Source organism: Dryas octopetala, chromosome 6 (assembly GCF_963921425.1).
Source record: "Dryas octopetala chromosome 6, drDryOcto1.1, whole genome shotgun sequence".
Classification (NCBI taxonomy): domain Eukaryota; kingdom Viridiplantae; phylum Streptophyta; class Magnoliopsida; order Rosales; family Rosaceae; genus Dryas; species Dryas octopetala.
In genome coordinates, this window is record NC_141371.1 from 8738291 (window position 1) to 8762085 (window position 23795).

The 23795-nt window shown below is 36.4% G+C and overlaps 5 protein-coding genes and 2 pseudogenes across 11 annotated transcripts in view; 4 read left to right on the forward strand and 3 right to left on the reverse strand.

Annotated features, from left to right (window-relative positions):
• The window catches only part of EMB1345 (Transducin/WD40 repeat-like superfamily protein), a 5491-nt gene extending 2247 nt beyond the window's left edge, over window positions 1-3244 (reverse strand). Inside the window, exons 1-6 of the mRNA XM_086249208.1 lie at window positions 2798-3244; window positions 2561-2707; window positions 2133-2351; window positions 1929-1993; window positions 1057-1122; window positions 857-928 (exon numbers count right to left, since the gene is read on the reverse strand). Coding sequence (XP_086105334.1) covers window positions 857-928; window positions 1057-1122; window positions 1929-1993; window positions 2133-2351; window positions 2561-2707; window positions 2798-2989 — 761 coding nt within the window. The 5' untranslated portion in view covers window positions 2990-3244. The remainder of the gene's footprint in view (window positions 1-856; window positions 929-1056; window positions 1123-1928; window positions 1994-2132; window positions 2352-2560; window positions 2708-2797) is intronic.
• Window positions 3245-5045: 1801 nt separating this feature from the next.
• LOC147282039 (UDP-glycosyltransferase 73C2 pseudogene) lies at window positions 5046-7097 on the reverse strand (annotated as a pseudogene).
• On the forward strand, window positions 6988-8925 carry LOC147282040 (cytochrome b-c1 complex subunit 9-like). The gene is made up of 3 exons (XM_086249211.1): window positions 6988-7215; window positions 7959-8006; window positions 8639-8925. Exons 1-3 carry the CDS (start codon window positions 7096-7098, stop codon window positions 8687-8689), a joined length of 219 nt encoding a protein of 72 aa, XP_086105337.1. The 5' UTR covers window positions 6988-7095; the 3' UTR covers window positions 8690-8925.
• A 956-nt stretch (window positions 8926-9881) lies between these two features.
• LOC147282041 (large ribosomal subunit protein uL1z) lies at window positions 9882-12617 on the forward strand. The gene is made up of 6 exons (XM_086249209.1): window positions 9882-10007; window positions 10111-10147; window positions 10517-10736; window positions 10877-11042; window positions 11554-11759; window positions 12383-12617. The coding sequence occupies exons 2-6, from the start codon at window positions 10143-10145 to the stop codon at window positions 12434-12436; spliced, it is 651 nt and encodes a 216-aa protein (XP_086105335.1). The 5' UTR covers window positions 9882-10007; window positions 10111-10142; the 3' UTR covers window positions 12437-12617.
• Window positions 12618-13406: 789 nt separating this feature from the next.
• On the reverse strand, window positions 13407-16468 carry LOC147282042 (Iron-sulfur cluster biosynthesis family protein). Its single transcript, XM_086247082.1, has 4 exons — window positions 16186-16468; window positions 15310-15434; window positions 15054-15162; window positions 13407-13799 (listed from the first exon to the last, which is right to left on the reverse strand). Exons 1-4 carry the CDS (start codon window positions 16366-16368, stop codon window positions 13734-13736), a joined length of 483 nt encoding a protein of 160 aa, XP_086103208.1. The 5' UTR covers window positions 16369-16468; the 3' UTR covers window positions 13407-13733.
• Window positions 16469-16573: 105 nt separating this feature from the next.
• LOC147282043 (glucosamine 6-phosphate N-acetyltransferase pseudogene) lies at window positions 16574-17900 on the forward strand (annotated as a pseudogene). 3 transcript variants are annotated; one of them, XR_015122852.1, is made up of 2 exons: window positions 16574-16698; window positions 17183-17900. The product of XR_015122852.1 is annotated as a glucosamine 6-phosphate N-acetyltransferase pseudogene, transcript variant X1 (transcript). The 3 variants fall into 3 exon arrangements; XR_015122853.1 differs by having other exon boundaries at window positions 16592-16698; window positions 17208-17900; XR_015122854.1 differs by having other exon boundaries at window positions 16601-16698; window positions 17215-17900.
• A 2165-nt stretch (window positions 17901-20065) lies between these two features.
• LOC147282044 (uncharacterized) lies at window positions 20066-23643 on the forward strand. Of its 4 annotated transcripts, none has more exons than XM_086248625.1 (6): window positions 20066-20353; window positions 20472-20570; window positions 20996-21131; window positions 21240-21977; window positions 22733-22934; window positions 23212-23643. In XM_086248625.1, exons 3-6 carry the CDS (start codon window positions 20997-20999, stop codon window positions 23235-23237), a joined length of 1101 nt encoding a protein of 366 aa, XP_086104751.1. In that variant the 5' UTR covers window positions 20066-20353; window positions 20472-20570; window position 20996; the 3' UTR covers window positions 23238-23643. The 4 variants fall into 4 exon arrangements, with proteins under 4 accessions (XP_086104751.1, XP_086104752.1, XP_086104750.1 ...); XM_086248626.1 differs by having other exon boundaries at window positions 20472-20528; XM_086248624.1 differs by lacking the exon at window positions 20472-20570 and having other exon boundaries at window positions 23212-23642.
• The last annotated feature ends 152 nt before the right edge of the window (window positions 23644-23795 follow it).

Below are 23795 nucleotides of genomic sequence, written 5' to 3' on the forward strand. Positions count from 1 at the left end.
CCCAAAATTTCAAAACCAGATCACCGGCGACGAAATTTCGCGGAAATTTTCGAAATTTAAACCCTTGCATGCATGTAAGAGACAATAATAGCTACAGATGTAGAAAATTCTAACTCTTGAATCACTCACACATCTTCACTACTTCATAGGCAATATGGACTTGTTCACAAAACAACATATTATTCTGGGTAAACCGATGACATGTCCTCTTTCTATCAAATGCATTGCCTATCTTTCTAGAAAACGTCCAAAGTTTCAAATGCATGCAAAATTACATATAATTGAAAGATGAAAACATCATATTGAAGAGAAAAAATTCAACATAACAGTGGTCATGGTGAAGGGTGGTGCATGTAACAGGGCATGTGAATGTTCAAAAGTAAAGAAAGACTACAAAGTGGAATTCATAAGTCAATAGTAAATAAGGGAAACTAAAAGAAGAGTAATTCGAACTAAACATCAGGAGCGAGAGAGAGAGAGAGAGAGAGAGAGAGGCAATTCAAGTTCATTTATTTTTGTAAATGCATATTTGTAGAAATGTAGCCTACTTCACTACTGCTCAACGCCACTGCCAAGTGTAATGGATATGCCATTGCTAAGTCTAATGAAAATGTCATATATTAGAAAGTTGGTGTCGCAAGTACACCACAATTTACTAGATAACATTTTGCTTCCTTTCAATTCCTACATCTAAGTACAACCTATCAAATATCCACACTCTAAAACAAAACCTATGACCTACGGTTAATAAAATATTTTAAACAATATTTAAAAACTCACATAAGTAGAAGACCAAATTCAAATTATGGATATTAAGAATAGAAAAGAAATACTCCTAATGTAGCATGCTCCTCACCAAGCTGCAAAGCCATCAGCAGATTGCATCTTTCCATTGTCTGTTTCCCATATCTTTAGAGTAAGATCATCACTGCAAAATCAGTCCATTATTGTTTTATTTCTCCTTTTCGGTACTGTTCACAACTTCGAATTTCTGTTTGGTGCTTTAGTATAAAAAAAAAAAATGAAACTTTAAAATGAGAGAATGCTTCTGCTTACCTGCAGGTAACCATTTTGTCTCCACTAGCATTAAACGATAGAGCCCAGACAGTAGAAGAGTGACCACTAACAAGAAAACCGGATAAGCTGAATTAGACTAAAATGGCATATCTTAACAGAAATTGTTAGTAGTCCTGCAAACTCAAGTGATTTAGAATAATCAATAGGACCACATATTATATACAAAAAATAAAAATAAGAAATTCTCTCATTGAGTTGTGTTTACCATTTTTATGCATTTCACACATAAGAAAATACCAATAAACTTGAAAGACAATTTGGTGGGGAGAAAATATAGAAATTATAATTTGGGTCATAAAATAAAATATTCAAATATATTCAATATTGACCTTAAATTAAAGATCTCATTAAAATAAAATCAATGGTATATAATTTTTATAAATATTTAAGTTATAATTTATAACTTAATCATCACTTAATCTCAATTCGGCGTAATTTAAATAGGTACAACGATATGACTCTCAGCTATAACTCTCAACACCACTGCAGCTTCAGAAAATATGACTATCACTCTCAAGTCACAAAATCACTTTTCAGGCCACTTATGACTCTCAAATGACTATCACACTCACAAAACCACTGTAGATGGCCTAAATAGATTGTATTTATCTACAATTATATATGGACAGTTGATATGCATCGCATCACACCCACTGTGCATCACAGTTATCCATATCTAATCAATAAGTGAGAAACATTACTCATTTAAGGATAAGGTGCCTATGAGAGAAGAACAATATATACATAATCCGCACACACCAGTATGACAATATTACACAAAAGGGAATGATTCTGAAAGAAGAAGGATGAAGCAGAAAATTTAGAGATAAAAAGAGGCTAGGGCGTAGTACTTGTTAGGTTCACCTAATGTTTGAACACACACCCAGTCATCATCATCACCTTCATCTGCCCATATCTGCAAGACATTGTACTGCATCAGTAAAAATCTGACTGTCCAATCTTATTGATGCATATTGGAAGAAAAAAGTTATCTTTTTTTTCTTTGTGGAAGGGTGGTAGAGAAAGTGGGAAAACCACTTAATTCCAAGCTTTACCTTGACAGTGTTATCATAACTACAAGAAAACAAAAGATCCATGGTGGGATGCCACAGAACCATTTTCACATCTTGTGTATGGCCTTGCAACACTGCAACACAATCAAACTCATTGCCTGGCTGCACTTCCCATATCCATACAGTTTTATCCCGACCACATGTGGCAAGCAGAGACCCAGATGCATTCCAAGACACACTTTTCACTTCGTTTTCATGACCCTATACACAAAACCACCAGACTAACAAAAATTAAAGGAACCAACTCGTAAAATTGACCAAATGATGTAAAGGTAGCGTTTTCACTTCATTTTCATGACCCTATGCACAGAAACACCACACTAGAAAAAATCAAGGAACCCAACTCGTAAAATTGACTAGATGATGTAAAGAAAGGGCTTTTCAATGCCAAAAACAACACTACCTCCTACCTCTAGAGTAGAAACACATTCATAATCATCCCCAACATTTTCCCAAATTGCAGTGGTGGCATCGAAGCTTGCAGTGGCCAATAACTTCCCGGATGGAGACCAAGCACATGATCGAACGGTTCTAGTGTGCGTTTCATCAAGAACTGCCTGCAACCCAAAATTGAAACTTCCATTACAAAATTGAATCATTGAAAAAAAAAAAAGGAAAAAATCAAAAAATAAAATAAAGATAAAAACCTTGCAACCCCAAGAAGGAGTGGAGCTGGAGGAGCTCTGTTCCCAGATACGGACGGTCTTGTCGCCACTACAGGAAGCGAATACAAGGGGGATTCCGGCGACACCGGTGGTGGGATTCCATGCGAGGCTCCAAACCTTATCGGTGTGACCCTCCAGCGTCTGAATCTCCCTCAGGCCCTTCACCAACTCCATGACCAAGTGGGTTGTAGTGTTTGTCAGTGAGGGATTGGTTGCTGGGAAAGTAGAGAGTAAAGTGGTGAAGTGAGTAAAGGGTGGTGGGTGTTATTAGGTTACGCTGCTACGGTGTTGACGAGTCGGCGAGAATAGTATTTGACTGCCGGTGGAGGTGGGTTGCATGCTGTGCTCGCGTTGACGAGTTTGGTTTAAAGTTTGGCTCGAGCTCTTGTACTGTGTTGTCGTGTGTCCTGCGAACTCAATCCATGGGCTTAATCTCAGGCAGCCCACAAGTTTGACAAATATATTGTTACTGAAATTATTTCACTTAATCATAGATAAAGTTCACATTTCAACAAGTTGATTTTTAATTTTCAATTTTTTATTATTAATCATCTTTTTTTTTTGTCAAACAAGTTCACATTTTAACCATCGAATGATCAGCCAGTCAGCCTCCACTCTATCAATCAGCCTACTCTTTTTTGTTTTCTATTTATTGTTTGATTCCTTGTCCACCTCCTATGCATATAATTAGATTAGATAGAATAAATAGTTAAATTTATATGTATTAAAGGAAGAACATGAAGCATGTCTTCTAACTTAAAGGAAGAAAATAAATTATTTATAAGGAAAAACTTATCCCCACTAATCCCACCATCTTTGGGGGATTGAAAGAGATAAGTTTTCTCTTATGATTAGTCTATATTCTTTTTTTTTTTTCTTCTCATATAATTCCTTCTATACACATGAATTTAGTCATTATCCTATCTAATCCAATCCTATCAATCAAACGAGACATTGCGTATTATTTAGTCATATACTTCTAATACGATAGCATTTAAATCCAAATCGTTCGTCTCATTTAAATTTTTGACAAAAAATTTGACGTGCTAGCATAGGAGTGCCATGTCGAATATCTTAATTCACTTGGATGCCTATGTAAGCCCCTACCTGCCATTGAATGCAATTAGTTTGGCACTTAAATCCCTTATATTTCTAAACTGATTGTATTCAATGGCAAGTAAGGGCTTACATAGATATTTAGGTGGAGTGAGATGTCCGTAATGCCACTCACGTGCGAAACACACGTCAAATTTTTCATCCATAATTCAAATATGGTTAAGAATTAGACTTAATTGATGTCATATTAGAAGTACATGACTAAAATTGCCAAAATTAAAAGAACAATAACCAAATATAAATTCCATGAAAGTATAGGGAACAAAAGTATCATTTGGCCTTAAGTCTTCTACTTGATTTTTATGTGTTTCTCACAGAACTTATTAATTTTAGGTGTACATTATACATTTAAGGGTATGTCAGTGAGAAAGTAGTGAGTTCATAACACTTTTAAGTGTGCATTTATGGTTCCGATGAGAGTTGCAAAGAGAGGGAGGAAAGAGGGTGGTAGGGAGAAGGGAAAGGGCTACCGCTTAGGGTAGTGATAGCACAAAACCCCAACCTTGCCAAAATTGTGGGCCTCGTCCTGACCTGGGTGGAGCTTAAGGGTTTGTTTTGTTTTAATTGAGGGTAATGAATGAAATATTTAGGAAAATTTGGAGGGGTTAAGGAAAGAATTGTAGTAGACCTCAAAATGGACCAGATTTTAATTCGAATATGATTTGAATTAATGAGACATGGATATGTGATTCAAATCCGATTACGATTCTAATCCAATAAATTATTTAACTTATCAAATCAATATGAATTTGTGTTATCCGATCTGACAAACTATAATATTTAATGCATTTCTTTATATATTTTTAATAAAGATTGTATGTGTGTAAAATTAATTTGAGGTTTTTTACAAATTGGAAATACATTTAAGTGATTGTAATTATGTATATAAGTTTGAAGTAAAATAAGAAAATACATAAAAATACAAGAAAAGAATGGTACTAAACATAATACTATTAAAATTTTAATAAAATCTAGGTCTCTAAATAAGGAAAAATGTTAGCAAAATGACTATAACTATACCTCTATTTTCAGTTGAGGATCCTGTTTTCACTTTGCTTCAATCAAGGACTATTATTTTTCAAGTGCTTCAATCAAGGATATTCCATCAATTCTGTCAAAATTTCTGTTAAAATTGATCACATAAGGGTCATGCGACCAATTTATAAGGGCAAAAAAGTCTTTTCTCATAAAAAAAATTATAAAAAAATAAAACTAAATAAATTTAAACAAATTTAAAAACAAAAAAAAATTCCCTTCATCTCTCACCCTCGCCACCCCCTGCACAATGTCTTGGATGAGTAGTTCAATGTTTTGATGAGAAGATCCTCATTCTCCTATTGCTTTCTTTGCCATCTCTGCAAACTCTCTGACTCTTTATCTTCTCCCTTGTCTTTCTTCTCCAATATCCATCAATTTGTCAATGGCCACCTTCACATTTTCCCTTTTCACCAACACCCCAATCTTCTCTTCCTCTCCCCACTTTACTGGATGTTCCACCCCAACCCTCACTACAATTTTCAGAATCTATGCAGCTAGTTTCTCATTTAGAAATTGGTCTACAAACAGTGGCCATGTGATCATAGGCACCCCAGCACATATGCCTTCCAATGTGGAATTCCATCCACAATGTGTTAAGAACCCCCTAATTGCAGGGTGTGATAGTATTAGTGTTTGCCGAGCCCAACCCCGAATTAGAAGCCCCTTTACTTTGGTCCTTTCCTCAAATCTATTCTCTGTAATCCACTTTTCCAACTCCTCTGTGTGACGACTACGGCTCTTACAACCCAGATGAATGGTTTATCAGATCCTCTGCCTCTCTTATCTTTTTTTTTTCTCTTCGCCCCCCAACCAGCTCCCCCTCCCAGTCACAGTCACCCATCCCCGCCCCTCCTCCCCCTATACCATCGCCATCCCTCCCCCTCCCCCACCCGTCCCAGCCCTAACCCCATCCAGCTCCACTACCCCAACCCAGCCCCGGCCCCGTCGCAAAACCCAGTCAAACCCATCCCCGCCCACCCCTCCCTCACTCTCGTTGTGCCCCTTCACCCAACGGTCGACGACTCCTCACTCCCCCGGCAACGACATCAACGACTATTCTCTCTCCCTGCCGCCTCTTTTTTTTTTTATCTCTTTCTCTCTCTAATCTAGAAGGGGCTGGGGCTGGGTGTGACTAGGTTTTGCGACAGGGCCGGGGGCTGGGTTGGGGTGGTGGAGCTAGATGAGGCCAGGGTGGGGGAGAGGGGAGAGGGGAGAGATGGCTATGGTATAGGGGGAAGAAGGGATGGGGATGGGTGACTGTGACAGGGATGGGGAGCTGGCTGGGGGGCAGAGAGAAAGACAAAGATAATAGAGGCAAAGATGAGAGAAAAAGAGGGGAGGGGAGGGCGGAGTGGGGCTGGGCTGGGTGGGGGGAATGTTGGGTCAACATGGTGCAGAGGTGGCGAAGGTGGGAGATGGAGGGAATTTTTTTTGTTTTTAAATTTGTTTAAATTTATTTAGTTTTATTTTTTATAATTCTTTTTTATGAGAAAATACTTTTTTGCCCTCATAAATTGGTCACGTGACCCTCACGTGATCAATTTTAACGGAAGTTTTGAAAAAATTGACAGAATATCCTTGATTAAAGCACTTGAAAAATAATAGTCCTTGATTGAAGCAAAGTGAAAACGGAATCCTCAACTGAAAATAAGGGTATAGCTATAGTCATTTTGCTAACATTTTTTCCTCTAAATAAATCCGATCCAATTTTGATCAGATGCTAATCGGATATGGATTGACATGTTTGATCCGAGAATCCGAGTATGATTTGAATCCGACAATTCAATTATAAACGAATTCGGATTTGGATTTAGGTGAATCCGAATCCAATCTATTTTCATGTCTTAATATTAAGATACATTTAGAAGCCCAAAAAATATTGTGCTGAGCCCAGTATTGGAGGACTATGGTCCAATGCCTTAAAGCCCATATCACCCCGGTCCAACCGAACCGCGCCAAACCGTCCAGCGGGCCGCTCTAAACAACCCAGTTCTCAGGGATCCGGAGCCAGAGGCATATTACGCATCCAAGTCTTGGTTCCATTTCGGGGACGCGAGAGAGAGCTCTGAGCGAATCCACCTACCGCATAGGTCAAACGCAAGTGAAAGAGACTCGTACAGATCGCCATGGCTACAATGGCTCGGAAAAGCGGTGGAGGCCTCTTCGAAGGCCTTTACAGGGTCATCATGCGCCGGAACTCCGTCTACGTCACCTTCGTCATCGCTGGCGCTTTCCTCGGCGAGCGGGTGAGCCTTAGATCTTAGATTTCGGTTTCTTCACTGAATCTCTCATTTTAGTTTATTTGGTTGTCTGTTTTTTTTTTCATGTTATCATCTGTTTGGTTGCCGAGAAATCTGAGGAAATTAAAGTAGCTTGATTTGCGATTAGGTCAACTTAGTCTAGGGGCGAGCTCGGAAATTACAATTTGGCTCTTGGAATTAAACATTTAAATGGAACGGGTTATTATTATGTTAGTGCGAAATGGATGAAATTTGGTATTGTTTATAGCTTTTCAGGAAAACTCTACTTGTACAAATTGGTTTCATATCTTAGGCATATGTTTGCTTTCTGTGAGAGATGTAAATTAAGAAAGCAAAACTCAAGTTAGTTTTGTTCTTAATGTTCTGTTGGTTTCCCAGTTATATGCAATATTCGTATTAATGCTCAGCTACTAAACTTATTAATCACGTTGTGGCATGAGGTCATATATCGTAGAATTAGCTGAGAGTCCAAATCTTGGTTCTTTGAGGTTTTTTGGCCCATTTTCTGCCTCAGAAGGATTGAGTTGCTCATGTTCTTTCTTCTTTTTCTCTGAATAGTGACAGTCTGATTAGATTCTTTGTAATTGTTGATGATAGGGACTGGTTTTTGCATTTCTTGAAACTTTGAATTTGTCTCGTTTGAGTTGCATCAAAGTGTCATTTGATTTCTGTTGTTTTCTGAAAGAACAAATATCAGAGTTCTTATGTCTTTGATTTTCTGGTTTCAGGCCGTGGATTATGGGGTTAAAAAGCTGTGGGAGCAGAATAATATTGGGGTATGGAAACTATTTCCTAGTTCGTATTTACTTTTGGTGGTTTGCATGCACTTACTTCATGTGTCATTTTGTACAAAATATGTTGCTGATGCATCTAAATGTTAGGCCTCGGAGAATTATATGTATGAATGTAGCTACATGTTATATTATGGGTTAAATACTGATTTTTTTGAAAATTAAAATTGTAGGCACCATGTCTATTGCTTGTACCTACTCTACTTTCTGTTAATGCATATTTTTTTCCCTTAAAGACAAAACTTTTTGCCCCTGGCTGGAGGTTATGCATCTGTTTATTAAGTTGTGCTGTGCGCTTGTGCATGTTTGGATGTTAATTGGATCTGGATGTACATGTTTGGGAGAGAGATTAGCCTGTTATAGTGGAAATTTTCACGAGTCTGCCCAAAATTGACTTGGATTGAATTTGCTTTCCACATCCGTGGACACTTATATTGTCTTGCACATACCTTCTTGCAGTTGAGATTCTTTCTTTGGTAGTATGCGGTGTACAAGATTCTTAATATTGAATGCACTTGAAAAAAAAAAAAAATCTCAATTTTGATAGTTGCTACTGGACATCTTTACTACTTTTACGTCTGAATTGGATATTTTCCTTGTCTTTTTCTTTAATGCAGAAACGATACGAAGACATTCCAGTTTTGGGGCAAAGGCAGTCGGAAGAATGAATTATCAACTCTTCTGTTTCACCATTTTATAGTTTTCATACATTTGGAAAGTTGGAGTAGGCAAAAATGCTTTAGGTAGCACTTCTCATTTTTGTAATAAAAGTTTAGGTGGATTGCACCTATTTATCAAGCATGTTCCATTCAACTGGGCATTTTTAAGTGTTGAATTAGTTCTGTATGGCCACATTGACTTTAACAATGGTATGTTTGTTTCTGAGATTTCAATTCTTTGGGTATGTCCTTTTGTAGTGGTTTGTTTTTGTCTCTGCGGATGACCATTATCAATGGCATAGTCGAAGTAGTAGTTGTGGACTGAATAAGAGTTTCTGAAATGCATATAGAAGTTGACTGAGAAAAGATGTCAAGATTTAATTGGCTGATACGAGCAAAAACATGTTGCCTTTTCAGGCTGTGATGCCATCATTATTTGGTTCTGAAGTCAATTCCATTCACCCTCTAGGCCTCTCTACCTATTCATATTGCAAATCGGTGACTGGTTTTGTTAGGACGTAGGAGTTTGGTGATAAATCAAAACAATGGGTGGTGCAATAATGCCGTGTGCTCTTTACCTCGAACCTTTTCATACACTATGCTCTTTTTAACTCAAGAGTCACATTATGGAAATAAGGAGGCAAGACAGATTATTGTCCCAAGCGAAAGGTACCTAGCATTTGTCTATTGGTGTACTTTTTTATGGCCAAATTATTTTGTTTAATAACTTAGATAAAAGGGCGAGGATTTAATTTTCTTTTCAAATTGAGAAAAATCAAATTCTCCCTCTTCTCTTCCCCTTTGCCCACCATTCTTCATCCCCCACATTCAAAGTCAACCATGGCCAATGGGACGGTGCCAAGATGTATAAAAAATTTAAATTTTTTGTGAGGAAAATAGTGGAAATACTAAATCGCATAGGTAGTTTGATGGTAAAAAAAAAAAAAAGCATGTAGGCAACCAAAATTTATGAGAATAATAAACACTCTGAATTCTCCATATTTCTCTTTTGTGTTCTCTCTCAATTAATGTTCTTTTTATTTTTCTATTAGTTTTATAACAAGCTCCTTTATATAATACAAATTTTAGTAATTTACTATTGGTATTTCATTTGGTGCGAAAGTGTAGTAAGGAAAAATTACAGGGACTCCGAGGTAAATATCAAAAGTAAACGACCAAAGCACGTGCGAGTCAAGCGTGAGTACCCTTGGCAAAACGTAGCTAGGGTTTTATAAGCGCCAAGTTGCCTCCTTCAAGTTCAGCCTTTTGCCTCACTCAGCAGCTGTCCTGAAAACCCTGTCTTAGGGTTTTTCCTCCATTTGATCAGGTACTATCCAACTTCACTAGGGTTTTCTGATCCATTCTTCTGTGACTTGAGCATTGTGGTTCTATAATTAATAGTTCCATTTTGAATTTTTCTGATTTTGTAGGAAGTAATTGCAGTGAGGACTAGGCTCTAACCATGAGGTAATTGCATAGTCCTTTTTTTTTGCTTTATTCATCAGATTTTAATCCGTCTCTGGTTTCTTGCTTGCTTTGAATCTTTTTGATGACTTTGAAAACCAAAAATCTCAATTTTTTGCTCATATTTTAGTAGATTGCTGAATGTTCCTGCTATATGGGTACTTTGATACTTGTTTATTTGTTCATATCTGATATTCCGAAGTGCTTAGTAGCTAGAAATCGTGATTAGGGATGTAACCCACTTTGTAAATCTTAAGTATTTTTTTTCTAGCCTTTGAAGATGATGGAAATTTTAGTATACACTTATTTCTTAAATCAGTTTCTCTTATTGCCTTTTCAATGTTCATTTGTTTTTAAATGTTTTGTTAACAGTAAGCTTTCGAGTGACGGACTTAGAGAGGCCATCTCTCAGATTAAGACAAATTCAGAAGTGAAAAAGAGAAACTTCACTGAGACCATTGAGCTGCAAATTGGGCTGAAGAACTATGACCCACAAAAGGACAAGCGTTTCAGTGGTTCTGTGAGGCTTCCACATATTCCTCGTCCTAAGATGAGGGTTTGCATGCTTGGTGATGCTCAGCATGTTGAAGAGGTATATTTACTCATTTGGTCAAATATTTATGAATTTGTATGGGTGCGTGTGTTATAACTTAAAACTAAGTTATTTTTTTCTGGCCATAACGTAAAACTAAGTTAAACTTGATTGTATATATCTGCTGCTTTTTACTACAGGCTGTGAAGATGGGTTTGGATTATATGGATGTGGAATCTCTGAAAAAGCTTAACAAGAACAAGAAACTGGTCAAGAAGCTTGCCAAGAAATACCATGCATTTTTAGCTTCTGAAGCTGTCATTAAGCAAATTCCTCGTCTTTTAGGCCCTGGTCTTAACAAGGCAGGCAAGTAATTTCAGATTTTGCAACACTTCATAGTTAATTATTTGGTTAAGCTTCAACTTTTAGTTTCTCTAATTTTTTCTCATTTTCTGTATGGTGGATTAGAAGTTTTCATTGTGGTCTTGATATTAGTAATTTAGAAGTTTATCCCTTCGCATGTCATCCATTGTATTGATACTGACTAGAGAGTTATCATTAAGTTGTATGAATTATGGACCATGGACCTCATTTCTGCATGCATTTAGGAATGAGCGGTGGTAAAATACTTTGGTGAGAAATCTTCCCAACTATTTTATCAAGTCTTTCCAAATCATTTCAAATGTATCCTCGAACATTTTGCTGAATGATTTCCCTGGTGGAAGTTTCTGGGACCTAGAATACTCAAATATTCCTGATTTTAGCTCTTGTCTTCCTCCATTGGAGATTCATTTTCTCAATTTATCATATTTATTTATTAATTAACTAGTTAACACTAGTAGATGGGCTAAGCTTTAGATTGGTTGCCAAAATGCAGGTAAGTTTCCAACATTGGTGAGCCATCAAGAATCTCTGGAGTCCAAGGTTAATGAAATAAAGGCAATGGTGAAATTTCAACTTAAGAAGGTTCTTTGTATGGGTGTTGCTGTTGGGAATCTTGCTATGGAGGAAAAGCAGATTTTCCAGAATGTGCAACTCAGTGTCAATTTCTTGGTTTCGCTGTTGAAGAAGAATTGGCAGAATGTAAGTTCATGACTCCATCCTACATAAAGCATTTGGGTTTTGAATTATTCTAGCTTTTCGTTCTAATTGTTTAGTTTTCAACATATGGATAACAAACTCTAATTGTTAAGTCCCAGTTATCTTGATGATCAGTGCATGTTGTTTGTATTTCTCCTCGAGGGTTTGTTTCATGGAGTAGCTGTGGAACACATTTAATGGGAAATTCCTTTTGGGCTGAAAAGAATTATTGGTTTTTAGCATAAATGTGGTTCTTCAATGAGAAGGCTAGCTGAGTGTTGATACTTATAGCAAAGAAAAATTGGGTTGGCGAGGGTTACCGATGCTACTTGAGGCTGTTTGCATATCAGTTTGATAGAGGCATTTGAAACATCATACTCTTATATTATCATATTTTTTGGCCATATCATTATATCATCTTTATTTTTAGCTTCCTTCTGTTAGGTGCTGTAAATATGAAGTATGATATTTGATCTGAAATTGAGAATGGATATGGCTTTGATTGATTTGTATCTCTTACGGAATTTTTAATTGAGTTTCATTAGATGTATGCGTATTTAATATATATAGAGTTTTAACCTTTTTGGTGGTACTTATTTTGTTCTTTGGTCTTTTTGTGCAAATAGGTAAGGTCCTTGAACCTCAAGAGTACTATGGGAAAAGCAATCCGCATCTACTGAGTTCTTATTATCAGAGGATTTTCATTGATGAGAAAGCATTAGAGAAACTTTTAACCAAGACAATGTTCCTTTTGTTTATTTTCCCTTAGATTTCTTTGTTTAAAACTACAATCAGTACTGTGATTTTTTGTTTAAATGAATGTTTTTTGGAAATTTTTCAAGAAATTCTTTTTCCCATCAATGTCTGCTTGTTTTGCCTTTGATGTGGTTTTGTGGTTCTTTTCTACTTGGTGGATGGTGGTAGATGGTATGCAATTGTGTCATATCAATTGTGAATTGGAAAAATGTCCATTCATAATGGTGCGGAGAAATCACAACTTGTTATCACAAGAATTTACTTTATTGAAGATTTTTGTTTTTCTAATAACCCGTTTTGGGGCTGTAGCAAGAATAAGATGGATTTTGCAGGCGATGAATCTTATGAAAAGGTTTCTTCTCAGTCTGGTTCCCATGCGTTGATGAATGAATGTGGGGCTGTGAGATGTTCGGTGTTATCATATTCGTACTCTATAATTGTTATGGGCGGCATTGATTCATTCGATTATGTTTTACACAAAAATCCACTTTTATTCGATATCTGGGATTAAGATTATATAAAATATGATATGCCCTCTTTCTGACTTCTGAGCCCAAGAAAGCATGTTTTTATGCATTCATATATGTGCAGAAAATGATAAAATTGTGTGCTATAGTTCCATTCCTTGGGTAACCGTCTGCCTCTTTGATTAATAAGCGTCAGGCATTTCAATTTTTCCTTTTCCCCTCCTCCCATATCCACGGTCCCACCTACCTTCTTTCCTTTTCTTTTGAGTTTTGGATCAATCATTCTTATTGATGGCTCGGTTAGCTGTAAACCTTTGCTTACTAGTACTAATAAAACCGTTAAACCATTGTTGATCTATACTGCCTAAGATAGAATAACATGAAATCCAATCTTCAGTTTCTCAAATACGGCATCTGTTCAAGCTAGTTGTACAGCTGTTTCAACTCAATTACAAGCAAGAAGTGGCATGGGAGATCATCTAACGAATTCCAAGTTAAAAATGTTAGTCTATAGTTGTCTGTTACAAATTGCTACATGTCCAAGAGCCAAGCCAGCAAAGGTAAAGCATAAGCAATATCTCAATGGCATTTATGTAGTACAAGCGCTTGTTACATCAAAAACATTATACAATGTATTCAAATCGTCTTTATTGAAAAATCATATGTGAAAAAATTGTAAGTACCCATGTAGGCTGAACCTAGTTCCCCGCTCAGCTGTCTTGGAAGGGAGGGCTTAAGAGTACTACTTGCAAATCTATAAGTTCACCATGAAAGAACTTTTACAACTGCACCCCTGTACTGCACTTGGATTTGTAGTCACCTGTAAAATGAAACCAGAATTAGTTTTTTGTTCTTTCAAATCTTTTGCCCTAGAGGCCATTTGATGGCACTACTTGAGCATCAAAAGATTACTACCCAAACACAGAAACACATAAGCAATCAATAAATCATACAAGACACATCCTGTTGAGCCATCTGACACGCTAACCAGTAACTTCATAGTAATGCAAATACAGAATCCAAAATAGCACAAAAACATCAAGGCTATGGATCAAACTTGATGTGTTACAAACCAAATTCTAAGCTGTAGTTTTATAAATTTGCTCCATTCTGCAAACGACTGCACTATTCTAATATAACAGATAAATTTGTGCCTTAAGTTCTGCAGAAGGTAGACTATTAGAGTGGGATCACCACTTCTCCCTATCGTACCATAAGGTCCATAATACATTGACATCTGAACAATTTTGATAGGAATTGACATCTGAACAATCATTGAAGTTCTTAGCTAAAGTCTAGAATATTTAAAATTTTTAAGAAAGAATTAACTTTATGGCACGATACTTCTTGGTATTGTAGAATTTGCCTGATGAGAGCATCTCATTGCAGACTTGAACAGGTAAAATGTATGACAAGTCTACTAGGAGCACTAAAAGAGTCTTGTCCTATCAAATTTTCGATGGAATTCAGCAGATTCTAGGTCCTAAACATTTTCTTGTTGTTTGACCCAAACCAGTGACGGAGACAAACAACACATCTAAGCAACCACATGGCACCAGAAATAACCTATTTGTTGCATCAACAGATGGGCACTGCATTGCACTGCCTTTCATCTTTTGGTTCCTGCAGCCTATTTAGGACACTGTAGGCAGTGATGCCAAATAAAGGGCACTATAATGATATGTTTCTTGCATGGGCACTGTATTGTTGGATGACCCATCAAGGGCATAACTGCGCACCGGCATGCCAAGGTAAGCCAAAACCTCCATGATATCTTCAATTGTTATATATGGCATATAAAATACCGTTGTGCTAGTTTGTCTACTTAGCAGATGGTTCTTATTTCTCTTATGCTTCAATGCTCACTAATATAGGCATCATGTAGTTAAAAGAAAAATTTTCAAACAGATAATCAATTATGAAGGATATACTTCTTGCTTATTATCCTAGTCATATCCCATGCCGAGAGTTGCCATGTTGGGTTCACAGGTATTATATTCAATGCAGACATGCAATTCTGAGAAATATAATAAAAGAATAAAGCATGCAAAGGCAAGATAATAATTTGACTTACTTGGAAAGCAGAACGGATCAGCTCCTCTACATAATCAACAGTTGCCCCCTTCACAAAATCATATGAAATATTGTCGACCACCAATTTTACTCCTCCTCTCTCAAATACTCTACAATATTAGAGGATAATAACAGAAAGTGTCAAAAGAATATACTATTATTATAGGGATCATCAATTAAATAAACAAACCAGATAAGCAAAAGTGTATTTAGACAAGAATTAGAAATACAGAAAATGAAAAGCAGGGAAAATAAACCTGTCATCTGGGTTGGTTTTGTCATCTAGATCAAAAACATATTGGAAACCAGAACATCCACCGGTTTCTACACTCAAGCGAAGCATCTTTTCTGCTGCTTCACTGGCTTGCAGTTGTTTCATTCTCTGTGAGACATTCATTGAGAAGCCAAAGTCAGCACAGCAATAGTATGTCACGAACTCACAATATAAGCATTATAAACACAAAAGATAATAAGTTACGGGACACTAATTATCTAAAAATTGCATTTCATGATCATGATAACCAAATTTAATAATAAAAAAAGTTAGAAATACTACTGCCATCAAATTCAAGAACAAAGCTACTGCCATCCAGTAGAAAGTTCCAAAAAACTGATAATTAGTGTAGTCCACTTCTGTTCTTCTGCAATACACAATTTAGTTCGTGCCATTGTTTTAATAGTCGTGCTTCTAAGCTATATGTAGATAAGAGTCTCTGATAACTGATTCATATCAATGCAACAGTTATTATATTTCGGGTCACTGAAATTAGAAGAAAACATTCATCACAAGTAAACTAAACAACTGAAAAAAAAAAAACCAGTTTGTGACATTGATTGAGTCGAGGCTTATTCCGGTTCGTTCTGAATAAAATGAGAAAATGAAATAATTCATTTTTTTTGTTTCAATTCCATGCCTTCGTTTTTTTTTTTTTCACAGAACTGAATCAAATTGCAAAGCATTTCACAGCTCATAAATGAGAGGAACTTCGTAAAGATCCCAAATTGATAACAAGAAAAGAGAACCCAGAAACACAAATGGAAAACCCAGAAAACCCATACATCAAATCGCATGGTAGACAGAGGAATCATAAAAATCAAACCTTCAAACACTGAGAGAGAGAGAGAGAGAGTACCTGAACACAAGTATCAGTCATGTGAACGGCATCGAGGGATGGGGATGAAGATGAAGAAGAGGAGGCTTCTTCTACAGCAGAAGAAGATGAATAAAAAGAAGAGCTAAGAAGCCTCTGGTTCTGTCTGATTCGACCAGCAAAGTACCGCGTGAGCCGGTGAAGAATCAGCGATCTTGGAGCCATTGCTATATGCTCATTCTCTCTCAGTACGCCATCGTAAAACTCGTAAGCTATGCAAAGCTCGTTGGCTGCTTTGAAACCGACTCGTCGACGGCTCTATCTTAGTCCAAAGTCGCGATTTGAAATGGCGTTTTCGGTATTAAACCGCGCCTGAAAGCCACGTGTCTTACATTCCTGACGCGGTAAAAAACGTCACCTACCAAACCTGAATAGCAGCAGTTTTGCACTTTTGCCGGATCTACAACCCCAGAAGACTGAAACCCAAACGCTACCAAACCTGAAACTCCATAGCAAACAGCTCCATACACTCCATTGAAGTTGGGGTTCTCTGAGGTAATTTTAATTTACTTGTTTCTTCATCAACTAGTGATAGGTTGAGTTTCTTTAGAGCTTGATTACTTGAATTTAGTCTCCATAATTAATTAATTATAAGCTAGCAAAACCCAGTTGAGGCTATATAAGCCTACAACCTCAGAAGTCAGAATTTTCATCAAACCCATTAGGTAATGTTTGATTCAATGAACATTGGAATGGATTTCAATATTTCATTGTAAAGAAAAGTTTTTGGTTGCTGGAATCGACATTACAATTGCAATAGAATGGAATCAACATAAGAGTTGAATGTGAAAATTGGCTTGGAATATAATTGGCATTAGCTATTATTTTGGGGAGTGGACATTATCTGGAAATGCCCATTCCTTTATTCTTTTGTCAACCAAATTCCAAGTTTCATTCTTGATTGAATGTTATTATCTGGAGTCCTCACATATGACATAATACATGTGTATTGTTTTCTCTTTGTTGAATGTTGATTTAGTTCAATCTTTTCGGTTGGTAACAAGTGCTCAGACTGCCAAAGATGCAAGGTAGTGAAGAAGAAAAAATTAAAGTTAGAAAACTAGAGCTCTCAGACAAAAGCAAGGGCTTCATAGAACTACTGCAGCAGCTAACCACTTGTGATTCTGTATCTGACAAGGACTTTGAAGATCGATTTACGGAGCTTAACATCCTTGGACAGGACCATCGGGTCTTTGTTATAGAAGATGATCGTTCTGGGAAGATTATTGCAACTGGAAGTGTGTTCATTGAAAGGAAGTTTATAAGGAACTGTGGCAAAGTTGGACACATTGAAGACATTGTGGTTGATGCCAATGCCCGCGGGATGCAGTTAGGGAAGAAAATTATTAATTCCCTCACAGATTATGCTCATTCTGTGGGGTGTTATAAGGTGATTCTTGATTGCAGTATTGAGAATAAAGCATTCTATGAGAAATGTGGCTTCAAGCAGAAAGAAATTCAGATGGTGAAGTATTTTATTTGAAAAGTATTTTATTTTCTTGCAAAGTTGATTTAGGACTATATGTTCTAGTAGAGTGGAATAGAAATGATTTTAGATCTTCAGCCAAAACAAAGTCACCATGGCATGAAGAGAGATGGAGTTTCTAAGGAAACCATTACTTGGTTCATGGTTGGTTGCAATTAGTAGCTGTGATCTATGACTCATGATATGGATGTTGGCATGTTGCTTTGTTTCTTTTTGCCCTGTGCTGTATAGAAATTACAGTTAGTGTTCCAAACGTCAGATAAAGAAAGAGTTGAGCAAATTCAAATTCTTGAGTTATGATTTAATCCTTGCCACGACAATATCAAAATTGAGATCATGGATTCATGATGTCTAAGTAGTGGGAAAAAAACTTTCATGTCATGTGTGTATAACCTTAAATGTCTCCCTCTTATTACATGATTTAACATGCGATGAGAGACAAACACAAAGAATGTATACAGCTGTTATAGGGAAGTTTAATAGTGCTTAAACCTGCATGATTAATATGTTCATCTGAGGTGCTTCATGGAATATATACCTTGTGGGAAGAATCTTTTTCAGAATAAATACTGCCAAATCCCATATGGCGTTGCTACCATAAATTTTTTTTGAAAGCCTTGTCCATGCTCTGTGGGAGTGCAAGAGGTCAGGTTTGAATGACATCAGTCCATCCTATGTAATGTAGTGGGTTGATGGCAGGTAAACAGTTTTGTAGCTCTATCCCCTAATATTACAGAGTTGCTGGCTGTGTTGGATTGAGTAGGAAAAAAGGGGTTCAGGGCTATTTATATTGGAATCAGATGCTCAAATATTAAAAAAAAAAAAAAAAAAAAAAAAAAAAAAAAAAAAAAAGAAGAGTGCTTGGTTATGGAGGGTAACATCATAGAGGTGGTGAAAGAGTTGGTTGGGCAAATTTCATCCAGCTTCTATTACCCAAAAAAAAAAAAACAAGGATTCTCCCTATCACCAGTTTGAGACTTGTGAATTTTAGCAAATCTCAATCTAATCTACTGTTAATTGGATTGTCGATTTGAAACTAGTCCAATCGGACTTAAAGATTAGAATCCAATTTAACCCAATATTTGGTATTTTTACGAAAAAAAAAAAATCCAATCACAAAATTTACCAGCATTAGGTGTAAGTGTGTAACATGAAGATTGCAAAAGTAAAAGAACTGTTTATTAACTGGTCTAGTAATACTCCTCTCTATCTTGTTGGAAGTAAAATAAAAGTGAATGTTTGTTTTTAAATAGGTGTTATATATAATTGAAAATATTTTAGAAAAAAAACTCCAACTATACATCTATTTTTAGTTGAGAATTTCGTTTTCACTTTATTTCAATCAAGAACTATTATTTTTCAAGTATTTCAATCAAGAATTTCCGTCAATTTTGTTACAATTTCCGTAAAAAATTGATCATGTGCAAAACATGTGATTAATTTTTAGGACTAAAATCGTCATTTCAGCTAAAAAATAATTACAAAAAATAAAACCCTAAAACTAATAATTATTAAACAAATATAAACAAAAATAATTAAATTAAAAAAAAAGTGGCTGGATCTAACCCATCCACCATCGATCCTCAAGCCCAGCTACCACCGACCTCACCCCCCCGCGACTTCCTCCTCCACCGTCGGTGACTCCTCCCTCCACCTGCGCTGCCCTATCTCCCTCTTGCTCTCTCTATTAGGCACAAACACCGCCAATACCCCTTGGGTTTGAGGCCTAGTAGAGAGAGAGAGAGAGAGAAGAAAAAGAAGAAGAAGAAGAAAAAGAGAGAGAGAAAAAGTTGACAAAAAAAAAAAAGAGAGAAAGGGAGATGGGGCAGCACCGGTGGAAAGGGAAGTCGTCGATGGTGTAAGGGGGAGTCGTCGGTAATGTCTGGGGGGGTGAGGTCGATGGTGGCTGGTGGCTGGGCTTGAGGATCGGTGGTGGCTGGGTTAGATTAGATTCATCCACTTTTTTTATTTAATTATTTTTAAGTTTTATAATCATTTTTAAAATGCACAAAAATGACATAAAATGCCGCACGAAAAAAGACATAAATGTTCTTGCAAAATGCTCACGTGATCAATTTTTAACGAAAAATTCGACAGAGTTGACAGAATATCCTTGATTGAGACACTTGAAAAATAATAGTCATTAATTGAAACAAAGTGAAAATGAGATCTTCAACTCAAAATAAAGGTATAGTTGAAGTCTTTTTGCTAAAATATTCCCTAAATAATTTTGTCAAAGACTTTGGATTAAAGAGTTATACTACAAATAAGACGTGGTGGAATCTGATTGGCGTCTTCGGGTATGAATCTGTGGTCCCTTTCACAGGCGATAATATACTCTCCGTCCTCACAGGCTTACTAAAGTTCTCCCTTTTTTTTCTGGTACTAAAAGTTTCTCTCCTTTTAACGAACGCCTTTCCTTCCCTTCCGTCCCGGCATTTTGCTAACCCGTCTGCAACCCTAAACCCTTCAAAACCCGATTTTTCAATAATCATTCAAATATTAAATTTGCGATTTTTATGTAAATAAATATTGCAATATTTCCTTTTAGAGGTGGATGTAAAAACCCAAAATAAAAAATAAAAAAATGACTTCGAGTTTGCAACAATGGGAATCAGATCCTCTGTTTTCAGCAGCCGAAGTCGTCCAAGACTCCGCTGACAGGTAAATTCCTCTTATTATTATTATTTTTTGTTTTTTTAGTATTTTTTCTCCAATTTTAATTTAGTTTGGGAGTGTTTTTCTTGCTTTTGGAAAGCAAAAGAATTTCCCTTGATTTCAGCTTAACAAGAAAATAAGCAGAAACGAGCTGAAAATGAACGGATCACTTTTTGAAATGGTAATCATAGGAACTTGGCTTATGAGTTTTGCAAAAATGTTGGTATGTGAATATTTTTATTCTGGAAGTTGTTTTTACTATCATTATCACTTTATTATTATTATTATTATTATTATGTTGTGTCTATGTCTTTCCCAAATGGCTGCATTTTATTTTTTGCTTTAATAGTATGTTTGGTTGAAAGACTTTCTATAAATTCACTATTGTATATGCATAAGGAAGTTTTCCTTTTTCCTGGACAAAATAAAAAAAGAAGGAACTTTCCCTTTTTGTTTCTGTATGTTAAATTTTCTACATTTAACAAATTAAAATAAGATGTTGACTTATGTATCTTCTTTTGTTTCATTGGTTCATTTGAGTTAGTCAACTTTTTTTATCTGGTTTGCCGTCTTTTCATTATATGGAATTACTTATGAATTGTGCATTCCCTGAAACCAAGGCTCTTTTGTTTTTTGTTTGAATTTTAGGATGGAATCGACTTTCCGCTTTCTGCTGCATGAGCTCAGTCTTGTTGAAGGTGACAGTCCAGACCCAAAGTTACTTGTGTCGATAGACCATCATAAACGCGATCTTGCAACGACACTCGAAACAGCAAAGTGGCAGGTTGTAATTTATGCCAGCGTCAACTTTTTTTTTTCTTTACATTTTTCTATTTTCTATTTTCTATTTTCTATTTTCTGTTTAGTTAGGTTTTAGTGACTCTCCTGCCAGTTGGAAGATTTTGAAAGAGCAGTCAGCTTTTCAGCTATGACAGGCAAGTCCCAAATGAGGGAGGATGTAGTTTCAAGGCACAAGCAATTTATCAGAGCCATTAGAGAGCAAATAGTTTATGTGGAGCAGAGCTTGGAGGGCACATCAATAGGAGAACCCATGAGAAATATGGAGTGGGTCAACTTGAATGAGCAAGATAGAGATGGTTTGGCATTGTTTCTTTCTGGGGGAAATGCCACAGAGCACTCTGATTGTCATGATGTGGAGGACAGTAGTATCTTGAGAAGATTTCTTGATCCAACCACGCCATCTGGTGCTAAAGAGAGTAATTCTGGGATTTATGAGCACAAAAGCAGAGAAATTGAGAACTTGAATGTGAATGGGGTAGTGCATGTGGACCATAGTATTGACTCTAGGAAGGAGAACAACTTGAGGAGAGTTGGTTCTTACTATACAAGGTTGGGTTCTGAATTAACAGCTTCTTTTCCGAAGAACTCGTGTAACAGATATGGTGAAGATGGGAGTCGGGATCTGGAGGCTAATGAAGCCAAACCTGAAAGCATCTTCTGTGAGAACAAGTTGAGAGGGTTATGTAGCAGAATAAATGTATTTAGGTTCTTGAATAACGCATGTACTGTTTATGGGAGCAGGGTCACTAGGAATTATACAAAGAGATTCAAAGATGGAGAAGAACAAAGTCATTCCTCATCATGTGCTGATGGTTCTCATGCTGCACAGGTAATTAGATTGCTTGTAGTGATGGCAAATGTTTATAATGGCTTTGTAGCAAATAACTAATAGTAGTCCACCATAGTTAAAGCTGGGAAAATGGCATTCTAGCATTTTGGTCCCGATATTGAAAGAGAATGAACTTGTGTTCTTTTCAAAATATAATTTTGACGATGAAATGTGTGGCTTTAGGGTCTGTTTGGCAACAGTTTTAGGGGAGGCACTTACAAGGAAAACCTCCCATGTATGACACTTATTTGCCATAACAAATACTTGAAAAACTGTGCTGGAAAACAAATTTTTTTTTACCCACCCCACCACCAAAAAGGAAAAACACTGCACTCACTAATTAGTTTTTGAGTATACACTTAATATGCTTTTTATTTTTATTTCTGAACTTGTCAAAAAGTGTCTTGGCACTCATACATTGAATTGATTTTACTAGTATACAACTCTTTTAATTACTCTCAAATCTGTGATTCAAGCATCAAGTTTTCTTTTTTGGCTAATTAAGAAGACTCTTGAGGTGTCCATTGTCATCAAGTACTTCATGTTCATATTCTTCTTCTGTAAATTGACTGTGACTTGAGAACAAAAGAAGGCAATACTTTTAAGTTCTTTATTTTCTTCAGTGTTCCAAATAGGAGAATATCATGTGATTATTTCTGATTCAGTCTAATATCCTGAATCAGTTAATCATGGAAAACTTGGTGTGGCATATTAAGCTTCAGCCAGATGCTTATGGGTTTGCTTGTCTTTGACAGGGTCAGCATCAGGGAACATGGTTAGCTCTTGGGTATAGAAATTTCAAAGAATTATGTCTTTGGGCTCGGACGAAAATGATGTACTTGCAGACCTGGCTTGGCGTGTGTAGGGCAAGATATCAAATATCACCTTATCACATCCAAGTTCTTCGGCATTCTGTTCAATTGGTATTGATAATAGTATTTACACTCATTATTTTAGGTGAGGACATATTCCTTATTATTTTTCTGTAGTATGTGTCATTCTAATTAGATGATTTACCATGTTTTATTATTGAAATAAAACTAATGGATTTCATCAAAAGTAAATAAGGAAAACTGATGGACTGTTTGACAAAAGAGAAAAATAGAACTACTTGATTATCATGCAATATCTTGAATGATAACTGAGGTATCTGTTATGCTAGGATCACATAATTGCTAGCATTAGGTATGCTGTTGATTTAATTTAATTTTTAAAAATTATTCTCTTCATGCAGGTATACTGCTGGCCCAACTTGCTTAAAAGCATTCATTTTCGGGTGCATTCTACAATGTCTATATGCAAGGATTCTCACACGAGTTTTAATCATGGGAATGCCTGCTTTTTCACCATTTGACCCTCTTATCTCGATTGTATTCAAACACCTGTATTAGTTCTTGGGGGATTTGTGCACTCATGTTCATCATTTCATCATTTGAATGTGAATATCTTTATTTTATGATTTATCGGTCATGTAATTGTCAATTTCTGCTAATTGGTATGACTTTTATGTGAAGAATACATTGGCCCTTGGAGCCACTGTCAGTGATGGTTTCCTTCCAGCAGTGTGTAAATTGTTTTTTTTACTCTGAATGGCTATTACAGTATTACTGGTGGTTTTACACAGAACAGTACAGAATTCCATGCTCCATCTAGCACTGCATGTGTTCGATCCCACGGTTTTGAATCAAGCATGAGAAAGCTTTATGCTACCTCTTATTTCGAAAGATCCAATTGTTTTACTCAATGTTGAAATTTTTGTTGTTGGACCCTAGGATGAATGTTTTTGCTGAACATGACATGTACATTGACAGTGATTAG

Coding starts and splice junctions, on each gene's coding strand:
- LOC147282040 (XM_086249211.1), top strand. CDS start 7,096: ATGGCTACAATGGCTCGGAAAAGCGGTGGAGGCCTCTTCGAAGGCCTT. Junction 7,216..7,958: donor GCGCTTTCCTCGGCGAGCGG/GTGAGCCTTAGA, acceptor TTCTGGTTTCAG/GCCGTGGATTATGGGGTTAA. Junction 8,007..8,638: donor GGGAGCAGAATAATATTGGG/GTATGGAAACTA, acceptor TCTTTAATGCAG/AAACGATACGAAGACATTCC.
- LOC147282041 (XM_086249209.1), top strand. Junction 10,737..10,876: donor ATGCTCAGCATGTTGAAGAG/GTATATTTACTC, acceptor TTTTTACTACAG/GCTGTGAAGATGGGTTTGGA. Junction 11,043..11,553: donor CCCTGGTCTTAACAAGGCAG/GCAAGTAATTTC, acceptor GCCAAAATGCAG/GTAAGTTTCCAACATTGGTG.
- LOC147282042 (XM_086247082.1), bottom strand. CDS start 16,368: ATGGCTCCAAGATCGCTGATTCTTCACCGGCTCACGCGGTACTTTGCT. Junction 15,163..15,309: donor AAAACCAACCCAGATGACAG/GTTTATTTTCCC, acceptor CTAATATTGTAG/AGTATTTGAGAGAGGAGGAG. Junction 13,800..15,053: donor TGATCCGTTCTGCTTTCCAA/GTAAGTCAAATT, acceptor TTCATTTTACAG/GTGACTACAAATCCAAGTGC.
- LOC147282044 (XM_086248623.1), top strand. CDS start 20,277: ATGACTTCGAGTTTGCAACAATGGGAATCAGATCCTCTGTTTTCAGCA. Junction 21,132..21,239: donor TCGAAACAGCAAAGTGGCAG/GTTGTAATTTAT, acceptor CTCTCCTGCCAG/TTGGAAGATTTTGAAAGAGC. Junction 21,978..22,732: donor ATGGTTCTCATGCTGCACAG/GTAATTAGATTG, acceptor TGTCTTTGACAG/GGTCAGCATCAGGGAACATG.